We start from the raw sequence: 16,610 nt of genomic DNA on the forward strand, positions 1-16,610 counted from the left end.
GACCCCAACATAAAGGAAGGACACCAGGAAATAAGATGTTTTAACAGGTTTTATTAACCAAATGAAACCATAGCTGAAATGTAGTATAAATACTTTACCAAATAAAGAAGTCCGCAAACCAAAAGGGACCTCGAGATGCCGGACAAACTCGCAAAATGCAAAATGGAGGGGGGGCCAGGCCACCCCCTATAGGGACGTCGAGGCTGGCCCCCCTCCCTGCCTGACAAAACCAAATTATAAACTAAGAACTAAACGGAAAAGTAGGACTGCCGGCCATCCCCAGGCCTAAATCAAAGATTACTGAAGAAATAGGTATTTAACAACTCATACTGTGGGACTAAGATGTTGCCGGGTCTGTCTTCTCAAGCAACTGACTTTGCTGGCTTTATACAGCAGGCTGGTAATTGGGCGGTAGCGATCTCAGATTTGCTGCAGGTGTGTCAGACTGAGTGTGCCAGCAATATCCTCCTGGTCATCCTGAGATTCAGGAGGAGGAACACTGGCGTTGCTAGACAGCGCCAGAGTTACCTTGTCACCATCAGCAATTCCCACACTGGACAGCTCCGGTGCCACACTGACCTCTGGACCATCAGAAGGGGTGGAAACAGACTGAGACTCCCTGTCAAAATAAGGCTTCAACATATTAATATGACACAGCCTACAACGCCGTCGACGTTCAGGGGTGTCGATGATGCCAATCTTCTTTTTGACTTGGTAAGGGCCGCTATAATGCGCCTGCAGAGAAGAGCCAGGAATAGGCGATAGAACCAGCACTTTATCACCGGGACGAAAACTCCTGCTTCTTGCACACTTGTCAAACCATCTCTTCATTTTGCCCTGTGCAACGGTCATGTTTTCTTTTGCCAATTCACAAGCGCGGTGAAGTCTGAAACAGAACTTTGACACATAGTCGAGCAGATTTTGAGGTTTGATATCCCCCAGCCACTTCTCCTGCAAGAATCTTAGGGGCCCTCTCACAGTGTGTGCAAACACCAGCTCAGCTGGACTAAAGCCGAGGGATTCCTGTACCACCTCACGAGCGGCAAAGAGGAGGAGATGGACGCCCTCATCCCAGTCCCTGGCAGACTCAAGGCAGTAGGTGCGCAACATAGACTTCAATGTCCTATGGAAATGCTCGATGGCCCCCTGACTCTCTGGGTGATCAGCGCTCGAATACAAATGAGTGATGTTAAGCTGTTTCATAACTTGTGCAAAAACATGCGACATAAAATTTATTCCCTGGTCGGACTGTACAATTCCGGGAAGGCTGAACACAGAAGAACTTGACCAAGGCTTTAACAACAGCTGGAGCTGTAATAGAACTCAAAGGAATGGCCTCTGGAAAGCGAGTCGCTGTACACATTATAGTTAACAAGTACTTGTTACCACTCTTGCTGCGATTGAAAGGCCCAACAGTCAATTTGCACACGCTCGAACGGCTCACCAATAACAGGAATTGGATAAAGTGGATATGGAGGGATGGCTTGAGTTTTAGCAACCTGGCAAACATGACAAGTTTTACAATGGTGCCGCACGTCACCTTTTAGCCCTGGCCAGAAAAAGTACCGCAAGATACGATCAAAAGTCTTATTAATTCCTAGGTGACCAGAAAGTGGATTATCATGTGCTAGTTTCAAAATCTCATTTCGATATGTTCGAGGAATAACGATCTGTTCCACCACCCCCCGACTATCATCGCCACATAACTTTGGAGGTGTCCACCTACCAGGGATGGAAATTAACACCCGCCACCCGCCATTTGCGGGTGGATTTGTATGGTGGCGGGTGAATTGTGTCACTTCACCCGCCACTGTGTCGGGTAATACTTTCCAGTAAGGTCCGCCTCTTTTGACTATATAATATACCGGTAACAGGGCTCTCGTCTCACGCATTCGGCGTTTGACACACGCAATTCAACCCATGCACACGCCACACTTCGTATTTCTCACGCAGAGAAATTACCAGGATAGCGCTCACCAATTTGGGACGCTATTAAACAGTGTTACAGGTAGGAACCAAATGGGTTTCCCGTACGTAGGGTAACCAGACGTCGTCTTTTGCCCGGACATGCCCTCTTTTTGAGACACTTTTAAAAAATGTGTGGCGGAATTTAAAAATCGTCCGGGATTTTATTAAAGCCTCATACATGTTCTCATTGTATTTGCGTTGCGTTTCTTTGGGTCGTTCGCAAACTAGTTATGCTACGCCCTCCCCGACTCAGTTCTGTTCGCTTTGCATTGGTGGAAGTGAGTAGGGGGCGTGGTTAAGTAGAGCCTTCAGATTGGACGGTTTGACTTACGCAGTTACCGTCGTGTATTTATTTTTTTACCATTATTGTTTTATAGGGACAAACATTAACAAATTTCTCCCACAGGGGATTGATAACGTTCTATCTATTGAACAGAAAGCAACACTTGGTCATACTTTACATATTTTATCACAGCATTGGCCTACTGAATGCCACAGATATATTTCCAGCATTGGACTGAATGCCACATAAATATATAATTATGTTTTTGCACGTTTGCAACGTTTAAAAGTTCAGGGTATAAAGTTCAAGTATATGCCTCTATTAGCCAATAGGCCAATAGCCTTTTGAGGCAATGTTTTTTCTGAATATTAGTGTTAAGGGCCAATAATGCTTACTATCATACGTTAGTTACCATGTCTGTGGACACATTTGTATTCAGGCACTAATTAGATTGACTTATGATGGTGTAGCCATGCATGTTGTTTTATTTTTAACATTTCAATTTGTTTAAAATGTACGCATATATTAAAAAATATGTAGCGCATAAAAAGTGGCTGGTAAAAAAGATGAGTGGCTGGTAGATTTTTAAATCTACCTGGCACAGTGGCTGGTGGGCAAAAAAGTTAATTTCCATCTCTGCCACCTACGCATGAGCACATTGCCTTTTAGGAAAACCCCTGTTGACAAATCATCTAACGCCTCTCCAGAAATCACACATTCAAAGAGAGGAGCTAGTGATGCGTCCCGCTTTTGATCGGCAACTAGCTGCTCACGTGACATGCAAACCTTGGAGTCAAGTTGAGGCAAAACAGAACGGGCAGGGACCTCTGGAGAGGCGATTGGGGAAACTGAACAGTCAACCAGAAAACTGTCGGACAGTTCCACCTCAGCCTCCAGTTTTTGACGCTCGGCCATTGCCCGCGTCACGGCACAGACAGAAAACACTCACAGTTTTCTGGCAGAGGAACAGCAATTACCTCTGGATTAATGAGCATTTTACCACCAGCCAAAAGAGCAAGAGCAGAGTCACCCCCTCGATTGGGAGTTGCGCACAGACCCCTACCTTAACGCACCCCTTGATCAAATCTGACTCAAGATAGATGTTATGAAGCGGCAGGCCCACATATCGCATATCAAAACCTCTAACGAGCACATCTGATTCAACGGCAGATTTATCTGAAAATGGCAACACATGCTCCAAGATTACAGATTGGTTGGACGCAGTGTCCCTGATGATATGAACTGGTACCTTAGAGTCCCCCTCTGTCAAAGAGACAAAACCCTTCATTAAAAAGGGCTGGAATTCAGGGTCAGGAGTGCGCACCGGCTCTGCTGAAGCTGAAATCAAAGACTCACTTTTAATTAACACAATAGATTTGGGTGGTTGAGACTTGTTCTTAAGAGTAAAGCATTTCTTAATGGTGTGACCCATTTCCTTACAATAACTGCAAGTTGGCTTCTCCTTCACACCCTCCCCACTGTCAGACTTTTCAAGCTTCTCTTCACCCTCCCGCCTAACAAATGGAACATAGGTTCTTACTGGAACCTATGTTCCAGTAAGAACCTACTGGAAGGCTGTCACTTGCTGGGTGACAGCCTGTCACCCAGCAAGTGACACCCAACTGGTTGCATGGATACTGACAGGGACTATCCATGCAAGACGTGGCTCTAGACACCCTACCTCAATCCACAACCGGGAGCACAGTTAAAGTATAACATGTAAGTGATTACGCAGATTACGCTTAGTCCTATGCGTAAATCACATCGTATTGGCTCTTTGACGCCTTTTATTTGTTGAATCAATATTTATTATTGTTTACTGATTTCCTCCATATATGCTAGAGCACAGAAACATACACGAAATGTTGTGGAGAAAGGAATTGGGCAGATGAAACGTTGGTTTCATGTCCTCCACGGCGAAATACGCCTCACCCCAGAGAGGGCAAGCACAGTCATCACCGTGGCCGTTTCTCAATTCGCGTACTTGTGCGTGCTCGTGTGCTCGTGGACTCGTGAAACGTCATCAGTCGTTGCCCGAGCACTGTTCCAATTCGAAACACGCATCAAGCGAGTACTGTCGTAAAACCCGGAAGTGTTCTTGATGCGTGCTCGATCTCGCTGTTTCACCGAGCATGCATCGGAGGTGGCTCGTGTGTGCTTGCAATCGCTATAAATCCCAGGATGCATTTCGCACTCGCAGCAGTACGATGGCGGACAATATGGAGAAGACGCACAACTGTAGCTTAAGTTACTCTTAACTTATATATTTATATAATATAATAATAATAATAATAATATAAGATAATATATAAATATATATAAAGTCGCGTGTGTATAGCTTATACACATGACACGCATATCTTTTCAATTTTTATTCATTCAGAATATTTACATACTATTTGAAAATGAAAGAGGCTGGGATTTTGTTTTATATCATTTGTTTATATTGTTCAGTAGTATATGCCTAAATGAGGCCGTAGCACAGTTAACGGACGAGCAGAGGTGGTGACGTCATCGAGTCCGCTGCTGTTCCAATCGCAGGTACGTACTCGCAAGTATGTGCTTGAAGTACAGACTTGCCAAGTACGTGCTTGCAAGTCATCGAGTCCGTAGTACGCATGCTAGGAATTGAGAAACGGCCTGTATGTGCCATTCTACACAACCTCTGCAAGCGGAGGAACATTCCACAGCCAGACGATGATGATGATGATGATAATGATGATGATGATGATGATGATGGCGATCAACATGACAATGAATTTGGACGTGTGGAGTCGAGTGGACTGGCATTTAGGGATCACTTTGAAAACACATTTTAGGTAAACACCTTGGCACAAATCAGTCAACACTTGTGTTTATTGTTTATTGTTTATTATGGATCCCAATTAGTTGTCGCAGAAGCGGCAGACTAGTCTTCCTGGGGTCCAATTAAAATCTGAACATACAAACAATTAATCATCACTCAAATACAGTAAAAGTAGTGACAAAACTACAAATACATAGCAACAGTCAAACAAACAAATAAATGGGCATCTAGGCACCTCAGAGCGCAAACACCTTCATCAAAACATAATTCATTGAGCGCCAAGCCAAGTCAGAGTCCCGAGTTCATATTTAACATAAATAAAAATAGGATTTAATTTGCCTCTTGAATTCCCTCTTCACAGGTATAACACGAATGTGCGAAGGGAGTATATTCCACAAAGAAATGGACCTATAGAAGGATGTCCTCCTCATTGCATTACTCCTACAGTGTGGGAGCACAACTAGCCCTGCTGTTGCAGATCTAGTACCGTATGAATGAGCATCAGAGCAAAAAACAATTTCATTAAAAAGAGCTCTAGGAACATGAGTGGAAATTACATTCTTAATAAATATCAAGGACCTAATGGATAACATATCAAGAGCTTTAGGTCACTTGAGATCAGAATGCATCTGATCTACATTTGATCTGTCAGATCTATCAAGGGCAAGTCTAGCAGCCCGGTTTTGTACAGTTTGTAGTTTGCTTAAGTCAGTCTTAGAGGCAGAGGCCCAAATAACAGAACAATAGTCGAGATGGCATAATACTAATGTTTGAACAACCTGTCTCCGTAAAGTAGCTGGTAAGTAGGTGGCACATTTCCGGACCATAGCAATGCTCCTACTCATCTTGGCAACTATCTGCCTAACATGATCAGTCCAGGACAGAGTGTTAAAAAATAGAAAGTCCCAGAAGCTTTAACTTGCTCTCCTGCTTGACTGGCTGACTAGAAATCTGCAGATCAAGCATAGGCTGACTGGCTACATTATGCCGAGATCCAAAGACAATGCTGACTGTTTTTGATAGATTTAAAACAAGTCTATTTGCAGTAACCCAATTGACCACTGCTTTCAGATCTTGTGACAGAACGGACTTAAGTTTACAGCATGTAGATGCAGAATAGTACAGTGTAGAATCGTCAGCGTATAAAACCAAAGTGGATTCTTGAATAACAAGCGGGAGATCATTCGTAAAAATTGAAAATAAGAGCGGACCCAAACAACTTCCTTGCGGCACACCACAGTCTATGTTAATGCTGTTGGACAAAGTACCATTCAAGAAAACCTGTCGAGTTCTGAAAGATAAATAATTTTCAAACCAAGAGATTGCCATAGGTCCAAAACCATAATGCGTGAGTTTTTCAATCAACAACTTATGGTCAATTAGGTCAAATGCAGCGCTGAAGTCCAACATGACAGCACCAGATAACAATGAATTGTCAATCCCCCTTAACCAATCGTCAGTCATTTTTACCAAGGCAGTGCAGGTGGAATGACCCTCTCTGTAGGCATGTTGTGCATTACTTATCAAATCATTCTTAGACATATAATCATGGATTTGGTTATATACAATCCTTTCTAAAATTTTACTCAAAACAGGTAGGATGACATTTATTTTCTTTAAAATGTTACGTATTTTTATTGTTTGCTTTCTCCCTCTCTTGAACGTGCAGGCTACCACGTCATTATCGTGGTCTGCACAAAATTGTCATCATGCGTGTATTCTGCTAACTGCACTACTTAATTCCTTAATAGGAATTAATTTCTAGCCTAGGCTATTTCCTTGTTTTTCGGTGATTTAGTCTGAACAACCAATCACCGAACTGACCGCTTCTAAACTCGTGCACGAGAATTGACGTAATCCATAGCAACGGCGCGTCACTCTTAGTTCACTCTTAGTGATTAATCCTTAGTAAGAGTAGGTCTCAGCGGCTTTGTGAATAACTTTTAAGAAAAAACTCCTACGTAAAATGTTTTAGCGCGAGTTAGGAGCACTCCTAGCGGTAAGATAAAATGCTTTGTGAATACGGCCCCAGATCTAGGGGCCCATTCAAATGTCCTTAATGGGGCCCTTAATCCTGCTACTCCTAAATCATCCCGGGAAAGATCACAAAAGGAGAAAAAGCCACAATCCTTAACCATCCCAGTAGGGATGGGAAACTTTCATGATGAAGTGGGCCACAAATTTACACCACCATCAGAGGGCCACATGACCACGCACTTCGACAGTGCCCCACATTAAGTGCAACAACTAGCATTATATTCAGTGCAGTTGTAGTAGTTGTAGTGGAATTCTATGAACAGATACGGTTTTCTTGATCAAAATTTCTGTAAAAATAAATAATTTCTAATTTGTGCAGGCCTCATTGAGCGAGGATGCGGGCCGCATGTGGCCCACGGGTTGCCAGTTGCCCATCCCTGCCTTCAAGCATCAGAAAATTATGTTCCATGAATTCCATTGCAATCACACTTAATTTCCTTCTATTCCTTCACACAGATTAAATAGGTTCGCTCCTGATTATGTGGCCAGGCTGTTTACCTGATTTATCAGCTGACTTTCTGCCTTTTTTTTTAATTTTCCTGAAAGTATCTTTGGTAAGTGTGTAGTGGATACATCCCTCTGCCTTATGATAGTTATCATAATGGTTATTTAAAGTTTCTAGAACCAATTGTCCATCACTTCCCCTTTTTCCTCTGATGTCCTTTGGATGAAAAATTTTAAAAACCCATGCCTATCCTGTGACATAGATAAGACTTAAGAACCATGTTTTGAGTGCAATCGGTTAGAAATGGCATCACCTCAGGCTATTATCAATGAGTGAAATGCTCGTTGAGAATATCTCTTCTTGTTGATTGTGCACAGTCAACAATAAGAGATATACCTGGCTCTTTCATGGTTGTCTTAACAGCTGGCGGTAAAATGTAGGGTGGGAGGAAGTAGAGAGGGAGGGATTCTTTCTTTTCCAAATCAAAACTGGAAAGTTTAATTTCTGCATGTCATGGCTTATAGTGTGTACCACAATCATCAGGCATTTTAGAGAGCTGTGCTTGGTTGGCAGATTCGTAAGTGAGAGGTGAGTACAGGATTGGGCTGAGCACCCATCCAATCCAACCATGCGTAAAACGACTCCCAGTCCAAAAGCGTGAGCGCCCATCTGTGCAAGATGAAACGAGACAAGCTCCCATCCGCAAGGCATAAACGAAACACAGGATGATGGGCCCACAAAGGCGACGGGGAAGCCTGGGGTTCTGCGACCCATGGTCCACAAGTAGGCTGTACCAAACCATCTTATCAGTATATCAATACTAACTATAGGCCTGTTCAATGTTTGGATAGATGAAAGCAGGCATACGTCACTTTCATGTTGTAAGAACATCTACGCCCCTTTTGGGTGAAAACACATGCTGTACAAGAGCCAATGCCAAATTTGAAAAACTATAAGGCTGCTTTCACATTTTTTGCATGGACATTAGTTTAAATAAACCAGTTTATTATTAACTTTACTTCCGCAAAGAGCAAAGGACGGAAAAAGAAGAGATACGTTGCTTCAGGCCATCCACAGGGTTATGACGATTCCGCCCAATGGGTGGGGTTCACCCTCAACCATTATTGTTTTCATTCCTTTCCTATATAACAACGACAGAACAGTTGTTTACATGACTGGTGGTAGGATTGTGGCTCCCTATCTAGAAAGCAAAACGGTTTACGATTTATTCTATTAAATAGGCAAAGACTTCAGAATTTGAGTTGACTGCCAGTCTAATTAGTCTGACCTGTACTCTGCAATGGCAGAGTACCCATCTGGGCTCACCACGTGAATCGAAGCACACCGCAGTGACATACTTTGAGTTGTATTATGGAAACTTTTTATATGTCTAGCTTATATTAAGTTTGTGTCGTACTTCCGATGATAAGTTGTTTCTGTATTGACTCGAATTAAAACAATAGAAATATGGCAGAACAATTTAAATAATTTGTTTCTCACTATAACGAGATCTTGTCAACGCTATGACTTATTATGGTGTTCAATTGTATCTAAATATTTTGACAATATTTCAATGCTGATAATTGTTCAATGTGTTTTTTTCCTCATGAAGGACATTGTGTGGCACTGTGTGAAACATTGTCTGACATGTAAACAAACAAAAAAAGCTCTTAATGAGCGATTGAGATTAGGAAGAAAATAAGGGGGAATATCAAACGTCACACTGAGACATTGTATTATTGATGTCTCTTAAACATATCAATACAATTTACTATTGTTCCATCTAATATCCAACTCAAAAAGAAGGTTTCCAGGGCGAGATCAACAAGCTTAGAGACGAATTTTGAGGAAATGGACGATTTGAATGCCGAGCGTTAATCGACAAACTGATTACTCATGTATCCCTTTAGTCCAGGTGTGTTAGTGCAATGTGTTGCCATGGGGATGGCTTCATCCATGGCCCTGTTTGGTATGAACGCAAGGTAGTACAAGGTGTCAGGAAGGAGTATTTTGAGGCAGTGGTCCGGGTTTTGAGTTTAGTGTGAATCTTCAGGCAGTTTCTTTGGTTTCTAGTTGGGATAGATGCAGACAGTTCTGGAGCAACATTGTCAATGCAATCCCAATTTACACTGACCACAGGCCAAACCTGTGTGCATTTTGGATGTTAATTCAAACATAACCATTATTGTAATCTTAGCCCAATTTCCCTGTAGTGGCCACCATAGTCGGGAGGGATTTGCCACTCTCCAGCAACCTCCGCTATGGAGTATGTCAGGTAGCCTGCTAGGCACGCTGGGACATCTTAAACAATTTAATAAAATAACGTGTACATTATACTGCCATACATTATTTTACATAAAAGATGAATTGGAGAACTGTCTTTTTGCTGATTCTTCCTTGAAATTTAGCAAAATGGAGGGCCTTGTTTCCTATGCAGCCATATTACCTATATCTGCCAACTATTTAGGAAGCAACCTCGCAAAAGATACCCAGACAATAAAAAGTAAAATCTTACCCAGTAGTACCCTTGAGTCGTAATGCACTGGTAGACAGTAAGCATGGCGAAGCCGAGGTTGTCAAAGTGGGTGATGCCACTGTTTGGGCCTGGCCAGCCAGCTCGACATTCTGTACCGTTGATGGTACATCGGCGTCCGTTTCCTGCCTGTGCACACGGAGAAGCCTTCTCGTTCTCCACCGTTGCAATAATATCTGAAGGGACAAAGGAAAGAAGTCAGGATAGGTTGAGGCAGTACATCTGCACCCTTGTTGAGTGACTATATTTGTGGGTTCCTATAAACATTTAAGAATGTTTTTGTACTGCATACTTGTGCCTGTGTAATAGCAGGTCTTGTGCATCTTGCACTTAAAGAGTTCCAGACCCATGATTGAGTAGATGGTGACCATGAAGAAGACAAGGAGTGTGATGTGGAACAGAGGCAGCATTGACTTCATAATGGAATTCATCACCAGCTGCAGGCCTGTACAACAAACATCGGTGTTGGATCTCAACAACAATAATAATCAAAATGATCATAATAAGAAATATAGCTGCAAGCAGCAATGTGGGTGTCAAGCATAATGGGACTCGATAAACTAATTCTGCCGGAAGGACGTAATCGGCCAGAGGGCAACATGACGACCGGCTCGGAAATCGATAATATCGACAGCCGGTGGGATGAGCATTATGCGAGTACACGTCAATGTTAACCAAATCGGAAAATGACCCCACCTAGAGGTAAGGGGGCAATACAGTCTGCCTGACGGAACAAATGTCACAAATACATTGGGGTAACGGAACAATATCCCTAAAAGAGACACTATGTAAACAATCATCAGTTCTGGAGGTGGTTCGTGAAGCATCAAATCCAGTGGGAATTGCAGTTTATATTGTAAGTGGGCGGAATGGTAAATATAGTCATTGTTGCATTATACATTAAGTACCGATTGTCGCCACACGAGTGCAGTGTCTACCCATTAATGAGCGCCGTCAAGTTTGATTGGCTGTCGAGGCCAAACGGTTTTGAATTTGAGAAAGCTGTTTAACAAATTTGTTCAGCTTGGTCGGAAGATCATATATGCCAAGATTCATGAAGATTGGACATAATCTGTGGTCTGTGGAAATGTACAACTGATTTTGACAAATCAGTTGTACTGCTGAGATAATGGCGTGTTTCCGGTTTGGCAGATTCACGGTCGAATATCATTGGCTGTCGCGGATATTTCTGCAAGAAATAATATACTAGCTATATGGGGAGGTCTGATAGTATCACCAGACATTGAAAATTTGTATGAAATATACTCATGTGAAGGGAGAGGAGTCAAAACACATCTACATTAATAACGGCGCCCCCTAGAGGTCAAAGGTCACCAAATGGGGTCATGGGTCTATGTACCAAGGCAAGGCAACTTTATTTATATAGCACTTTTCATACACAAGGCAGACTCAAAGTGCTTCACATATAAACATTGTTATACAATAAAATAAAATAATAGATAAGTAAAAGAAAACATACGCAAAGAAATGAGTAAAATAGAAAGTTAAAAAGGCTTTTTAGTAAGTAAAATTGAAAGTGCAATGTATTTAAGAAAGTGAGAAAATTAAATTGAAAGTTATTTAAGATCAGATCAACAGGCTCTCTGGAACCCAAGTCGGGACTAAACCCGACCTAAAGGACAATCTATTACAATATTCTAGAACTCTAGCCCAGAACCAAAGGCAAACAACAAACAACAAACAAATATTCAGTGATTATTCTAGGACTCTAGCCCAGAACCAAAGGCAAACAACAAACAAATTCAAAAGAGTTTCATATGGCATATATTCAGTGATTAAGAGCTTAATCACTAATACAGGTTTTCACTTCGTCAAGCTCTTAATGACACAACTTCATTACTCAGCAAATGTCATGTATTTTTCTGGTAAAAATAGAAAATAAAGGGAAAGTTAAAAAGGCATTTTAGTTAAATAAAGGTAAAGTATTTAAGATTTAGCAGAAAGCTAAAGCAAACATAAAAGTCTTCAATCTTGTTTTGAAGGTGCTCAGAGTTGGGGCAAGTCTTAACTCCTCAGGGAGTTTATTCCAGCTATTTGTTGCATAGTAACTAAATCCTGCTTTCCCATGTTTCGTGTTTACTCTGGGGATAATTAACAGATTGGTCTCAGAAGATCTTAGTGTTCTAGAAGGCTTATGTAGTGGAAGCATATCAGTTAAATATTTTGGGCCTAAACCATGTAGGGATTTATAAGTTAGCAACATGATTTTGAAATAAATTCTCTGACCTACAGGAAGCCAATGTAACGATTTAAGAATTGGTGTAATATGTTCAAATTTTTTGGTCTTTGTTAAAACTCTAGCAGCAGCATTCTGAACAAGCTGAAGTTTCCTTAGAGTTTGTTTTGTGAGACCTGTAAGGAGACCATTGCAGTAATCAAGCTTACTAGTGATAAAGGCATGTACAAGTTTTTGTAAGTCTTCGGTGGACATGAGCCCTCTAAGTCTTGCTACATTTTTAAGGTGATAATATGCAGATTTTGTAACTGATTTGATGTGACTTTCGAAATGTAAATCAGAATCCATGATAACCCCTAGGTTTCTGGCTTTGATTGAGGTTTTCAGGGACAGAGAGTGAAGGTGTTGGGTTACTTTAAGCCTTTCCGTTTTAGCACCAAATACAATTATCTCTGTTTTATCCTCATTTAGCTGAAGGAAATTTCGGCACATCCAGTCTTTCACTTGCTCAATGCACTGGCACAGCAGATCTATGGGCCGATAGTCATTTGGTGATAGCGATACATAGATTTGCGTGTCATCAGCATAGCAATGATGGTCAATATTGTTATTATGCATGATTTGCCCTAGTGGGAGCATGTAGATGTTGAATAAAGAGGGTCCTAAGATCGAACCTTGTGGGACTCCACACATCACGTTGGTTGATTCTGATACAAAGTCGCCGATGGAAACAAAGTAGTTCCTATTTTGTAGGTAGGATCTGAACCAATTTAAGACAGTGCCTGAAAGCCCCACCCAGTTTTCTAACCTGTCCAAAAGTATTGTATGGTCTACAGTGTCGAATGCAGCACTGAGGTCTAGTAGCATTAGTATTGAGGTTTTGCCAGAGTCTCTGTTAAGACGGATGTCGTTTACAACTTTAATGAGGGCGGTCTCAGTGTTGTGCAGGGGTCGAAATCCTGATTGGAAGGTGTCATAACAACCAGTTGATGCCAGGAAGTGATTAAGTTGCTGGAGGACAACTTTCTCAATGATTTTACTTATGAAGGGCAGATTTGATATTGGTCTGTAGTTGTTAATAATAGAGGTATCTAGGCTCCGCTTTTTTAAAAGGGGTTTAATAACTGCAGTTTTCAGGGCTTTTGGGAAGTTGCCTGACTGGAGAGAGTTGTTAACTATCTGCAATATGTCTATTGCTAGGCAGTCAAAAACATTCTTAAAGAGGTTGGTAGGTAAAGAATCAAGGCAACAGGTGGATGGCTTTAGTTGTGTAACAGTTTCCACAAGAGTTTTAGAGTCAATAACATTAAAGCATGCCATCCCTGCCACGTTACTTTTGCCTGAACAGGGTGGTAGTCCAACATTTTTGTTTGAAGTGGAGATATTGATGGCGCGTCTGATGCCTTCAATTTTATCAGTATAAAAAGCTGCAAACTCATTGCATTTCTGCGTGGAATGGAGATCAGGTGGAATTTGTGTTGGGGGGTTGGTCAGTCTGTCAACAGTTGCAAATAGGGTTTTTGCATTATTATTATTGGATTTAATGATATTGGAGAAAAATGTTTCTCTTGCACTTTTTAAGTCTGAATTGTAGGCACGGAGGCTCTCTTTGTAGATATCATGGTGAATATGAAGTTTTGTTTTACGCCAGATGCGTTCAACCTTCCTGCATTCTTTTTTCTGTGCTGTTACAGAAGGAGCTTTTCTCCAGGGGGCCTTTTGCTTTCCAGAAATCGTTTTAACCTTGTAAGGTGCAATGACATCCATGACTTTCAAAATTTTCAAATTAAAGTTTTCTACAAGATCATCAGCAGAACATGGGTTGAGAGGTGGTAGTAAGGAGATGGCCTTTCTAAAAAGTACATACGATTCTTCATTGATATACCGTTTTTTGACAGTATTTGATTTTGTCTGTATGTTGGGAATAAAAGATATATTAAAGAAAACACAAAAGTGGTCAGACAAGGAAGGATCAGTCACAGAGAGATCAGAAACATTGAGGCCCTTTGTGATAACCAGGTCTAGAGTGTGGCCCTTACAATGAGTAGTCTCTTTCACATGTTGGGACAGTTCAAATGTGTCCAAAATGGTAAAAAGTTTTTTTGCACACTTGTCATTCAAATCATCAGTATGAAAATTGAAGTCACCAGTTATAACTAGACAGTCAAAGTCTGTGGAGATGCTAGACAATAATTCTGTGAATTCATCGAAAAAATTTGCAGAGTATGTGGGTGGCCTGTAAATAATTAATAGGAGAACTCTGGGGGAGCATTTCAATACAGCACAAAGGTATTCGAATGATGGAAAATCATTCGAATACCTTCGAGTGAAGGTATTCGAATGATTGACATATCATAACCAACCAAGGTTGGTTATGATATGTCAAAGGGCTGCTGAGATATGGGCTTACTTCCGGTTTGGCAACTTGGTGGTCAAATTTGATTGGCTGTAGCGGGAAAACGGTTTTGAATTTGTAAAATCTATTAGATGTTTTGTATCAAGCATGGCCGGAAGATCATGTGTGCCAAGTTTCGAGATGATTGGACAAGATTTGTGATAGGAGTAGCATTTTGAAGGTTTTTGACATAAACCAAGCTGGCGGGAAATCCATCATGGCGAAATGACGTCATAGGGTGCGTTGAACTCGGCTTGGTTCAAGGAATCCAATGATACCTGGTTTGTGAATATTGGATGAATGGGTCGAAAGTTATAAACATGAATGCATGTGCAACTTTGACCTGTTGGTGGCGCTAGAGCTGTTGGGCTAGCGACCTGACCTTGGCTTAATGGGCTAATGGGGCTTTCCTAAACCAGTTTGCCGAATTTCACAACTTTTCACCAAGCGGTTCTATGGGCTGCCATAGACTCCCATGGCAGCGTAATAATAATAAGAACTCTTACAAAAACAATAGGTTGTCTCGCAACGTAGTTGCTTGACACCCAATAAAACATCTTCATAAAAGTGTCTGGTTCCTTACTTGGGACTCCGGAGACCAGTCTGAGTGGTTGCAGGACTCTGAACGCTCGGAGTGCTTTCATGTCAAACCCACCGCCTTTCTCTCCAACCTGAGCCTCCACTCCACTTAAGTGGTTAATAGCATCCATTGCTACTGAAAACAACCTTGGTAGAGCAGAGGAACGTCATGTAAATCCCATTACTAGACATGATATGACAACCTTGTTAGCTCATGTGATACCATTACTCGACACAGCATGAGTGACAATTTAGTTAAGGAAAATGTAAACTTTTAAAAAGGTATATAGAAAGTGCTGATCTATTTTTTTTATGATTACATAACTCACATGCAAATTCATACTGATTTATATGTTTACACATATTTATTTATAAAATACATTTCTTTACAGTATCACTTTCCCACCCTTTCCGGATTTTAATATCATAAAATATTCTTACAAATATATTTTTTTACTTACCCAACAGACACACAAACAAAATCTAACGACACACAAACATACTTCATTTCTTAAGTATGCATCTGAGTGAAAAAGGAAGCCATAGGCCACTATCTTCAGGAAGCATTCCACTGAGAAGATGAGGAGGAAAATGTACTCCAGACTTTCCTGTAGGAGAGAAATACAAACAATGATTACTTTAGAATATATTCTTTATTTACTTTTGGATTGTTTCACTTTTCTGTTTTTCCAAACAGAAACAACACATTTTCAGGCATCTAACATGGCACTTGTAATTTCCATGGAGTATGTGAACTCCCCTACCTGAGAGCAGGCCATAGCTACTGACGCCTCTCAAGTACTGTGATGAAGTTATCTACTGAGCGGTACAGCCCTGTATTATTCATATGAACGAAGATAGTTAGGGAGAGTTAGGTATTTTTTTTGCCATTTCCTGAAATAATTTATGATAAATAGCTTTTTTACCATGTGTTCCTATACGTGTCTACTAGTATAACCTCCCAATTTATCCACGGCTAAATCCTGTGGGAATCGCCTTGAGAGCCAATCAAAGATGGGGTGCCCAGAGGGCTTGGGTAAAAATAGTGGGGAAAAAAAATCTACCAAAAGTGCCTTTTGAGATGGCTTACTAGGGATTTTTAAGGATCGAGAGATCCTTCCAGAGAGGTACCGTCATGCCTTATATTCGTACATAGCTTCTCTGGCTGTGATACCGTATCAGCAATTTCTGGGTTTAGCAAACCAACTTTTCTCAGCAAGCTCTAAAAGACTGACAAATCAGAGCGGGCCATGGATGTGTTCAGTGACATCAGAGCCAAGAAAAGTGACTGCCTATGAACTGTTCAAGATCATATTCCGTGGAAATCCATCGGAAGATTTGGAAGACTGAAGATTTGATATCTTCAG

General features: G+C 41.3%; 2 protein-coding genes across 3 annotated transcripts in view; both read right to left on the reverse strand.

Annotated features, from left to right (window-relative positions):
• The window catches only part of LOC130378185 (uncharacterized), a 498,760-nt gene that overhangs the window by 471,376 nt on the left and 10,774 nt on the right, over positions 1–16,610 (reverse strand). The gene's annotated exons all lie outside the window — the stretch shown is intronic.
• Positions 6,967–16,139, reverse strand: LOC130378187 (dihydropyridine-sensitive L-type skeletal muscle calcium channel subunit alpha-1-like). Its single transcript, XM_056585077.1, has 4 exons — positions 15,705–16,139; positions 15,248–15,390; positions 10,365–10,517; positions 6,967–10,248 (listed from the first exon to the last, which is right to left on the reverse strand). Exons 1-4 carry the CDS (start codon positions 15,749–15,751, stop codon positions 9,986–9,988), a joined length of 606 nt encoding a protein of 201 aa, XP_056441052.1. The 5' UTR covers positions 15,752–16,139; the 3' UTR covers positions 6,967–9,985.

Source organism: Gadus chalcogrammus, unplaced genomic scaffold, assembly GCF_026213295.1.
Source record: "Gadus chalcogrammus isolate NIFS_2021 unplaced genomic scaffold, NIFS_Gcha_1.0 GACHA069, whole genome shotgun sequence".
NCBI classification, from domain to species: domain Eukaryota; kingdom Metazoa; phylum Chordata; class Actinopteri; order Gadiformes; family Gadidae; genus Gadus; species Gadus chalcogrammus.